This window comes from Salvelinus fontinalis, chromosome 7, assembly GCF_029448725.1.
Source record: "Salvelinus fontinalis isolate EN_2023a chromosome 7, ASM2944872v1, whole genome shotgun sequence".
Classification (NCBI taxonomy): domain Eukaryota; kingdom Metazoa; phylum Chordata; class Actinopteri; order Salmoniformes; family Salmonidae; genus Salvelinus; species Salvelinus fontinalis.
In genome coordinates, this window is record NC_074671.1 from 14,021,658 (window position 1) to 14,033,222 (window position 11,565).

Here is an 11,565-nt window from a genome sequence, read left to right on the forward strand (position 1 = left end):
ACCAGACAACATTAGTGTTTATAAGAGAGGAGACGTTAACAGCACCAGACAACATTAGTGTTTATAAGAGAGGAGACATAAACAGCACCAGACAACATTAGTGTTTCTAATAGGAGACGTTAACAGGACCAGACAACATTAGTGTCTATAAGAGAGGAGACGTAAACAGCACCAGACAACATTAGTGTTTATAAGAGAGGAGACGTAAACAGCACCAGACAACATTAGTGTCTATAAGAGAGGAGACGTAAACAGCACCAGACAACATTAGTGTTTATAAGAGAGGAGACGTAAACAGCACCAGACAACATTAGTGTTTATAAGAGAATGAGAGGAGACGTAAACAGCACCAGACAACATTAGTGTTTATAAGAGAGGAGACGTAAACAGCACCAGACAACATTAGGGTTTATAAGAGAATGAGAGGAGACGTAAACAGCACCAGACAACATTAGTGTTTATCCAACAACATGTGTTATCGGACACCATCACAATACCAAACAATACTCACAAAGACAACACAATATAGGCCTACAATTCTTTATTATATGCGGTGGCTATTGGCTAAGCATTTCTCTTTATCCACCTGCTTCGTTCTGCTCTTTTTTTCTCCGATTTGATTGTCTAATGTGTATCTTTCTCTACTTTGATTGGCAGATATGGAGCCGTGGATCCACAGGTTCCGGGCTGAGGGCACGGTGGATTACTCTCAGCTAACCTTTGACCCCAGCCAGAATGAACTGATAGTCGGAGCCAGGTATTAATACCCCCCCCCCTCGTCCCCTCTCTCTCTCTCTCTCTCTCTCTCTCTCTCTCTCTCTCTCTCTCTCTCTCTCTCTCTCTCTCTCTCTCTCTCTCTCTCTCTCTCTCTCTCTCTCTCTCTCTCTCTCTCTCTCTCTCTCTCTCTCTCTCTCTCTCTCTCTCTCTCTCTCTCTCTCTCTCTCTCTCTCTCTCTCTCTCTCTCTCTGGCTTTTTCTCTTGCTGTCCCTCTCTTTCATGATTGATGACACCTTTTGAAAATCCTCTGATTGAGTAGTGATTTTCTAGCTGTTCTCCAGTGATGTTCATTGTCTCTGTCAAGCACATCACCTTTAATTCAGCTCAGCGTTTCTCAGAAGTGGTCTCTGACCAGCTGAGATTGGGCTTAGATAAACTCTCAAGTGTGTGTGTGTGTGTGCGCGTGTGTGTGTGTGTGTGTGTGTGTGTGTGTGTGTGTGTCTGTGTCTGTGTCTGTATCCCAATCCTGCTAATGACCTTGGTTGTCAATATAAGCTGTTCTCTCCAGAGTTTAGTAGATAGCTGAGGAAACAGAGAGGTGGAGGACCAAAACAGAGACGCAGAGCTGGGGGAATAAATGAATGTACTGCAGATGGATACAAAGAAATGGAGGAGTTGGGAATACTTGCAGGGATTGACAGATAAGAAGATAATTCAGTAAACGTGGAAAGAGGAGAGAGTCTGTTTAAGAGAGAGAGAGAGAAAGATAGATAGAAAAAGAAAGTGTTCTGCATGCATGCAAGCAATACTGGGCTAGGTGGAACTTATACTGGGCTAGGTGGAACTTATCCTGGGCTAGGTGGAACTTATACTGGGCTAGGTGGAACTTATACTGGAATAATTTGCAGTTTGAACTGAAACTGACAGGATCGATTCTCTGACATTCAAGGCCAAAACTGATTAGAAACATCCGTTCCCGATTGGCGCAGCGGTCTAAGGCACTGCATCACTACAGACCTGGGATCAATCGCGGGATATATCACAACTGGCCGTGATCGGGAATCCCATAGGGCAGTACACAACTGGCCCAGCGTCGTCGGGGTTTGGGGAGGGTTTAATTGGCCAATCATGCTCTAGTGACTCCTTGTGGTGGGCCAGGCGCCTGCAGGCTGACTATGATCGTCAGTTGAACGGTGTTTCCTCTGACATATTGGTACGGCTGGCTTCCAGGTTAAGCAGGCGAAGAAGCACGGCTTGAAGGATCGTGTTTCAGAGGACGCATGACTCGACCTTCGCCTCTCCCGATCCCGTTGTGGAGTTGCATCGATGAGACAAGATCGAAATCGGGGAGAAAAAAGGGTCAAAATAAAAATATATATAAAATAAAAATAAATTAAACAGCCTTAATATTAAACGTCACTCTGCTAAATAATAATATGAATATAATAAAACTGCTATGATGATGAGTCTTGTGCTAGAATGCTGAACTTATACAATCAATCTGAAACCATTGGTCGTAACAGAACAGGCCTACTCATTCTACAGACTACTCATTATCTTATACTGTTTTGTGGAAAGTTTGAAAGACCAGACAATTAGTTTTGTTAGTTGGCTTACAATCTAGATTTAACCATTCAAAAGAGCCTAAGGCAAGAGCCTTATGCAAGTGAAGTTTCACCGTTGAACTCTCTGATACACACACACACACGCACACACACACACACACACACACACACACACACACACACACACACACACACACACACACACACACACACACACACACACACACACACACACACACACACACACACACACACACACACACACACACGCACACATACACACACACACATGAATGTGGAACCACGCACACTCACACAGCCTTAGGTCCTATGGTCTGTTCAGACATGTGTTTGTCTGGAGGTGACCCCTAGACACTGTTTCAAGATCAGTTGAGCATTTTCTCCACTAGCGGTTGAGGTTGGACTTCGGAAAGAGTGAGCTGATCCTACATCTGTGCAGTGGTGTAAAGTACATAAGTAATAATACTCTAAAGTACTACTGAAGTAGTTTTGTGGGGTATCTGTACTTTACTTTACTATTTATATTTTTGATGACTATTTTACTTTCCTGAAGAAAATAATGCACTTTTTACTCCATACATTTTCCCTGACACCCAAAAGTACTCGTTACATTTTGAATGCCTAGCAGGACAGGTAAAGTATGTAATTCTCGCACTTAAAGAGAACATCCCTGGTCATCCCTACTGCCTCTGATCAGGTGAACTCATTAAACAGAGAACATCCCTGGTCATCCCTACTGCATCTGATCTGGTGGACTGATTAAACAGAGAACATCCCTGGTCATCCCTACTGCCTCTGATCTGGTGGACTCACTAAACAGAGAACATCCCTGGTCATCCCTACTGCCTCTGATCTGGTGGACTCACTAAACAGAGAACATCCCTGGTCATCCCCACTGCCTCTGATCTGGTGAACTCATTAAACAGAGAACATCCCTGGTCATCCCTACTGCCTCTGATCTGGTGGACTCACTAAACAGAGAACATCCCTGGTCATCCCTACTGCCTCTGATCTGGTGAACTCATTAAACAGAGAACATCCCTGGTCATCCCTACTGCCTCTGATCTGGTGGACTCACTAAACAGAGAACATCCCTGGTCATCCCTACTGCATCTAATCTGGTGGACTCACTAAACAGAGAACATCCCTGGTCATCCCTACTGCCTCTGATCTGGTGAACTCATTAAACAGAGAACATCCCCGGTCATCCCTACTGCATCTGATCTGGTGGACTCATTAAACACAAATGCTTTGTTGGTAAATCATGTCTGAGTGTTGCAGTCTGCCCCTGGCTATCTGTACATTTACAAAACAAGAAAATCGTGCTGTCTGCTTTGCTTAAAATAAGGATTTAAAAAATAATTTTTGCTTGTACTTTTGCTTTTGAAACTTAAATATATTTTAGCAATTACATTTTCTTTTGTATACAAAGTATATTTAAATCCAAATACTTAAAAAAAAATTACTCAAGTAGTATTTTACTGGGTGACTTTCACTTTTACTTGAGTCATTTTCTATTAATACTTTTACTCAAGTATGACAGGTGGGTACTTTTTCCACCACTACATCTGTATCTCCAGGACATTTGTAAAATATGTCATCTTTATTCTGTTCAGCTTAGACTGAGTTTCTATTCAAAACCGCAAAGATGTAACTAGTTTCGGACTGGCAGTGAAATCGTATGCATGTAGTTACATCTGAACAGGCCCTTTGGAGTGACCCAGAAAGACAGCTATGATTCATCAAAGGTTTGATGAGGTAGAGGAAATACCTAAATATGGAAGTAAAATTTGGAAATGATCATTTTGGAAATGGTCTCCTGTCCACTTCTCTTTTTTCACATTGTGTCTTTTTAGAGAAGATTATACCTTCATCTCTCCTCCCTGTCTCTCTTCCTTTCAGAAACCACCTGTTCAGACTCAATCTGGAGGACCTATCGCTGATTCAGGTGAGTCTTTACCAGCGTTGCCAGTCCCTCATCCATTGCTACCCGTATTTCTCCCTTTATCTCTCTATCCCTCCGTCTTTCTCTATCTCTCTATCCCTCCCTCTTTCTCTATCTCTATATTCCTCCCTCTTTCTCCATCTCTCTATCCCTCCCTCTTTCTCTATCTCTCTATCCCTCCCTCTTTCTCTATCTCTCTATCCTCCCTCTTTCTCTATCTCTCTATCCCTCCCTCTTTCTCTATCAATCTATCCCTCCCTCATTCTCTATCAATCTATCCCTCCCTCATTCTATATCAATCTATGCCTCCCTCTTTCTCTATCAATTTATCCCTCCCTCTTTCTCTATCAATCTATCCCTCCCTCTTTCTCTATCAATCTATCATCCCTCTTTCTCTATCTCTCTATCCCTCCCTCTTTCTCTATCAATTTATCCCTCCCTCTTTCTCTATCAATCTATCCCTCCCTCTTTCTCTATCAATCTATCCATCCCTCTTTCTCTATCAATCTATCCCTCCCTTTTTCTCTATCAATCTATCCCTCCCTCTTTCTCTATCAATCTATCATCCCTCTTTCTCTATCTCTCTATCCCTCCCTCTTTCTCTATCAATTTATCCCTCCCTCTTTCTCTATCAATCTATCCCTCCCTCTTTCTCTATCAATCTATCTCTCCCGCTATCTCTCTATCCCTCCCTCTTTCTCTATCCTCCCTCTTTCTCCCTCAATCTATCTCTCCCTCTATATCTCTATCCCTCCCTCTTTCTCTATCAATCTATCCCTCCCTCTTTCTCTATCTCTTTATCCTCTCTCTTTCTCCCTCTTCATCACCCTTTCTATGTATCTCCCTCTAACTCTCATATTCGTCTCCCTCCAACTTCCTCACATCTCTCTTTTCTCAGACTCTTTCTTTTTCTAGTATTATCTCTCTCTTCATTTTTCCTCCCTTTAGTCCTCCCCCCTCCTTTCTCTCTCTTTCCCTCAATGTCTAGCTCACAGTCAGTTTGTTGGAACATCGCGTCAGGTATAACAAGACTGCTCTCTTTTTTTGTTGTTGTTTTTTTAATACATTTTTTTTAATATATCTGTGTGTATATACAGTAACACAGTAATACTGGAACAGGCCAGCCGTCAGTTGGGCCCATACACATCTGTCACAAACAAAACACACAACACCTGTCATAGCAGTTACAGTAATAACAACCCAGGGTACATTTCAAATATGTCACCCTGTTATATGCATCATAACAACACCATTATGTCAGGTGCTGTCAGTGAAGCCAGGATAATGATTATTGTGTCAGGAGATCCTAAGGGCTTGATTTGCGCAATAGATTTCATGCAGTTGTCCTCTAGAAGAGTGGGGTGTGAGAGAACTAGCACTAGACTAAGCTGGATCAGAGGAGTCTGCCAGACATCGTAGTCAGTGCTAATGCCTCTATACATCTAACAGTAGTCTTCTCTGTAGTCATGTCCATGGCTGTATGTACAGTACATGCCTCTATGAAGCTAAGCATCTTATAGCCCAGTGATTAACAAAGCAAACATTGACATGTTAGGGGTTTATATGCATCCCTTAGAAGGGAATAGAAGGAAAGGAGAGAGGAAGAGGGGAAATAATTGTAGAGCGAGAGGGAGAATAAGGGAGATGGAGCAAGGTAGAGAAAGAGAGAGAGAGGGGAAGATAACACTAGACATGAAGGAAAAGAAGGAGAGGGAAGAATAGAGGAATAAGAGATGGGAGATAGGAGACAGTGATATACAGAGACATGAGAGAACGACAGTGAGACAGAGAAACAGCACAATGTAAGGACCCCCCATAGAGAAAGACAGAGAGACAGCACAAGGTAAGGACCCCCCATAGATAAAGACAGAGAGACTGCACAAGGTAAGGACCCCCCATAGAGAAAGACAGAGAAACAGCACAATGTAAGGACCCCCCATAGAGAAAGACAGAGAGACTGCACAAGGTAAGGACCCCCCATAGAGAAAGACAGAGAGACAGCACAAGGTAAGGACCCCCCATAGATAAAGGCAGAGAGACAGAGAGACAGCACAAGGTGAGGACCCCCCATAGAGAAAGGCAGTGAGACAGCACAAGGTAAGGACCCCCCATAGAGAAAGACAGAGAGACTGCACAAGGTAAGGACCCCCCATAGAGAAAGACAGAGAGACAGCACAAGGTAAGGACCCCCCATAGATAAAGGCAGAGAGACAGAGAGACAGCACAAGGTGAGGACCCCCCATAGAGAAAGGCAGTGAGACAGCACAAGGTAAGGACCCCCCATAGAGAAAGGCAGAGAGACAGCACAAGGTAAGGACCCCCCATAGAGAAAGGCAGTGAGACAGCACAAGGTAAGGACCCCCCATAGAGAAAGACAGTGAGACAGCACAAGGTAAGGACCCCCCATAGAGAAAGGCAGAGAGACAGAGAGACAGCACAAGGTAAGGACCCCCCATAGAGAAAGGCAGAGAGACAGCACAAGGTAAGGACCCCCCATAGAGAAAGACAGAGAGACAGAGAGACAGCACAAGGTAAGGACCCCCCATAGAGAAAGACAGTGAGACAGCACAAGGTAAGGACCCCCCATAGAGAAAGACAGAGAGACAGAGAGACAGCACAAGGTAAGGACCCCCCATAGAGAAAGACAGAGAGACAGCACAAGGTAAGGACCCCCCATAGAGAAAGACAGAGAGACAGCACAAGGTAAGGACCCCCCATAGAGAAAGACAGAGAGACAGAGAGACAGCACAAGGTAAGGACCCCCCATAGAGAAAGACAGTGAGACAGCACAAGGTAAGGACCCCCCATAGAGAAAGACAGAGAGACAGAGAGACAGCACAAGGTAAGGATCCCCCATAGAGAAAGACAGTGAGACAGCACAAGGTAAGGACCCCCCATAGAGAAAGGCAGAGACCCGTGGGGAGTCACTCGTTAGTTGGTGCTCACTGATATAAGGCTGGTTAAAAAATATGCTCCATGTCATCCCTTCTTCTCTCCCCACCCCCATCCCCTCATCCAATCACCCCTCTTTTCTTTTATCTCACCCATCGCTCCACTAGCAACACTAAATCAGAGTGTAGATCCCTCCAGCCCCTCATCCAATCACCCCTCTTCTCTTTTTATCTCACCCATCACTCCACCAGCACCACGAAATCAGAGTGTAGATCCCTCCAGCCCCTTTCCACCCCATTTCATCACCTTGGTAATCTGGACCATGGACCAAACTGCCTATTCTTTCCTCTCCTCTAATTCTCACCCACTTTTCTTCTCCTCTCCTCATTTTGCCCTCTTCTGCTTTCCCCCTCACCTCTATAACTCTTTTACCCCTCTTGTCTTTTTGCCCATTCCCCGTTCTCCTCTCCTCTGTCATTTAAAACAGGATATTAATTGTGGTGAGATTTTCAGCCTTGGCATGTCTTAAAGATATAGCTTTGTCTGTCGTTGTGTTTCTTATGAAAGATGTCTCCCTGCTGTTGCCTCTCAGCTCCTATTAAGTGCATTACCGATTGATGAAGGTGATTTGCGAAGGGAAAATAGTTTATGAGTAGTAGTAGTAACAACAGAGAGATCTCTATGAGAATATTCTGCTTTTTGTACTTCTCTACATTGAGATGTGTAGAGAAGAGAAAGGAGTTTTACTGTAGAAATTCTTCTTCTTTGGGAAATACAAACTACACCCACACAAGCCTATTTGATTAGCTACCACCTACCATAGTGCTTTAGTACAGTACATACCCATTGGCATTGGTTAACAGGATTTATCATTGCACTGTGCTGACATGAATAACATAAGTGTGTGTTTTGATGAAAATAAGTACTGAGAGCTATGCTTATGCCTTGTATGATTTTTGCAATAAAATGAGAGACCGAGTAGAATTACCATTTGATATGATCCATGCTCAGGCTTAATCCCTAATGTATTAAAACTAAATATTTATGAGCACGTCAAAACAACCAAGGTCATTCTTCGATGTACTGTATGAACGAAAAATAAACCAGACCTCTAAAAATATTTTCAGCGTTATTGATTAAAACCCCTCTAATTTCCCCTTAAACAAACCTTTTCATCACTTAAAATGAAACTGGGGGCCTCTTGGTAGCGTGTTGTTTGCTGACTCAGAGAGAGGTGCCAGTTGCTGTGCCAGCCAGCTAAATGCCCTCTGTCTGTCCTGTGGTACTTCAGTAGTGCTGAGCGATTAACCAAAATGTTCTTACTTTTTGGTGGGTTATTAAACAACTAATTGACCATTCGGTTCAATTACTTAAATTCCACTTAGTTCAGTTTTTTTGCCCAATGCGCCATTTCTTGACAGATAAATCAAATCATTCAATAGAGACATGAAGTCAAGAACTGGGATGCTGGGAGTTGTAGTTTTCATTAAGCATATTTTCAACCAAGTTCAGCGCAAAAAACATGGTAACCATTGCGCCTGTTTTTCCCAGCTGTTAAGTTAGATACGCACAGATAGACGGCATGTACACAACACAGCAACAAGCAAAGTTGTTGAAGAAGTAGTAAAATGACTTTGTAAGACAGCTTAGTAGGCAGGCTAGCAAAATAGGATGAATACAGACAGGACAGTATGGGGAGAACAGAGTAGGTTGTCTGGCTGTTTGACTGCTACTGCCTGAGCAGAGATGGGATGATGACTTTAATAAGGAATGACAAATAATGAAGTCATCAAATAAAAACTAAGTCATACAAACAACTGGACCTGTTTTCACTGTTTTCCTTTTTACTGTTTTGGCAATTGAATGTTCACCATTTTGCTTTATATATTTGGAATTTCCCCCCTCTCCTTCTCTCCTCTCCCCCTCTCCTTCTCTACCCCTCTCCTTCTCTCCCCCTCTACTCTCCCCCTCTCCTTCTCTCCCTATCTCCTCCTCTCCTCTCCCCCTCTCCTTTCCCCCTCTCCTCTCCCCCTCTACTCTCCCCCTCCCCCTCTCTCCCCCTCTCCCCTCCCCCTCTCCTCCTCTCCCCCTATCCCTCTCTCCCTCTTTTCTCATGACTTGGTTGGGTCTAATTGTGTTGCTGACCTGGGGCTCTGTGGGGTCTGTTTGTGTTCGTGGACAGAGCCCCAGGACCAGCTTGCTTAGGGGGCTCTTCTCCAGGTTCATCTCTCTGTAGGTGATGGCTTTGTTATGGAAAGTTTGGTAATCACTTCCTTTTAGGTGGTTGTAGAATTTAACATCTCTTTTATGAATTTTGATAATTAGTGGATATCGGCCCAATTCTGCTCTACAAGGAACACTTGGTGTTTGTCCCATTTTGTGAATTCTTGGTTTGTGAGCTGACCCCAGACCTCATAATCATAAAGGGCAATGGGTTGATTAACTGATTCTAGTATTTTTATTCAGATCCTAATGGGTATGTCACATTTTGGTATGTCACATTTTATGGCCCTTCTTGCGTTGTCCATCAGATCGTTCACAGCTTTGTGGAAGTTACATGTGGCGCTGATGTTTAGGATGAGGTATGTATCGTTTTTTTGTGTGCTGTAGGGCAACGATGTCTAGATGGATGTCTAGATGGAATTTGTATTTGTGATCCTGGCAACTGGAACTTTCTTGGAACACCATTATTTTGGTCTTGCTGAGATTTACTGTCAGGGCCCAGGTCTGGCAGAATCTGTTCAGAAGATCTAGGTGCTGCTGTAGGCCCTCCTTGGTTGGGGACAGAACCACCAGATCATCAGCAAACAGTAGACATTTGACTTCAGATTCTAGCAGGGTGAGGCCGGGTGCTGCAGACTGTTCTAGTGCCGTTGTCAAGTTGTTGATATATATGTTGAAGAGGGTAGGGCTAAAGCTGCATCCCTGTCTCCCCCCACGGCCCTGTGGAAAGAAATGTGTGTGTTTTATGGCAATTTTAACCACACACTTGTTGTTTATGTACATGCATTTGATAATGTTGTATGTTTTTCCCCCCCAACACCACTTTCCATCAATTTGTAAAGGAGACCCTCATGTAAATTGAGTCAAAAAAACATTTGGAAATCAGCAAAGCATGAGAAGACTTTGCCTTTGTTTTGGTTTGTTTGTTTGTCAATTAGGGTGTGCAGGGTGAATACGTGGTCTGTCGTACGATAATTTGGTAAAAAGCCAATTTGACATTTGCTCAGTACATTGTTTTCACTGAGAATAGTAAAAATCTGCTGTTAATGATATTGCAAAGGATTTTCCCAAGGTTGCTCTTGACGCATATCCCACGGTAGGTATTGGGGTCAAATTTGTCTCTTCTTTTGTGGATTGGGGTGATCAGTCCTTGGTTCCAAGTATTGGGGAATATTCCAGAGCTAAGGATGATGTTAAAGAGTTTAAATATAGCCAATTGGAATTTGTGGTCTGTACATTTAAAAATTTCATTGAGGATACCATCAACACCACAGGCCTTTTTGGGTTGGAGGGTTTGTATTTTGTCCTGTAGTTCATTCATTGTAATTGGAGAATCCAGTGGGTCCCTGTCTTTAATAGTTGATTCTAAGACTTGTATTTGATCATGTATATGTTTTTGATTTTTGTTATTTTTTCTTTGTTAAAGGGCCGAAAATATTGGATTGTTCATTTGATAGGGAAGCTGAGATGTCAAAAATACTGTTTAAGTTTTCAACTGCCAAGTTTACATCTTCAATTTACAGTGAAATATTTTGTCCAGGGAGTTGTCTAAAAGGGATTGAATTTGTTGTTGCCTAATTCATTTTTGGTAGATTTACACACTACTTTCCTTCCATCTATAGCATTTCTTAATATTATTCCGTTCCTTTGGCTTTGATGCCTCATGATTGAGTTTTGCTCTGTTCAAGTAGACTGTGATTTTGTTGTGGTCTGATAGGGGTGTCAGTGGGCTGACTGTGAACGCTCTGAGAGACTCTGGGTTGAGGTCAGTGATAAAGTAGTCTGCAGTACTACTGCCAAGAGATGAGCTATAGGTGTACCTACCATGGGAGTCCCCTCAAAGCTTACAATTGACGATGTACATACCAAGTGTGCGACAAAGCTGCAGGAATTCTGACCCGTTTTTGTTGGTTATGTTGTCATAGTTGTGTCTAGGGGGAGGGAATGCTGTCTCCTCCAGGTAGGTGTTTGTCCCCCTGTGTGCTGAGAGTGTCAGGTTCTTGTCCAGTTCTGGCATTTAGGTCGCCACATACTAGTACATGTCCCTGGGCCTGGAAATGGTTGATTTCCCTCACCAGGATAAAGAGGCTCTTTTCATTAAAGTATGGGGATTCCCTGCATTACGCACTCTTGCCACCATCATTTACGCACACCTGCCTTTCCCCTTCACGTGCATCAGCGCTCATTGGACTTACGTGGACT

At 43.3% G+C, this 11,565-nt stretch overlaps 1 protein-coding gene across 2 annotated transcripts in view; it reads left to right on the forward strand.

Annotated features, from left to right (window-relative positions):
* LOC129859013 (semaphorin-5A-like) overlaps positions 1–11,565 on the forward strand; it is a 275,583-nt gene that overhangs the window by 94,433 nt on the left and 169,585 nt on the right. For both annotated transcript variants that reach the window (XM_055928309.1, XM_055928308.1), the window contains exons 3-4: positions 658–757; positions 4,206–4,251. In XM_055928309.1, coding sequence (XP_055784284.1) covers positions 658–757; positions 4,206–4,251 — 146 coding nt within the window. The remainder of the gene's footprint in view (positions 1–657; positions 758–4,205; positions 4,252–11,565) is intronic.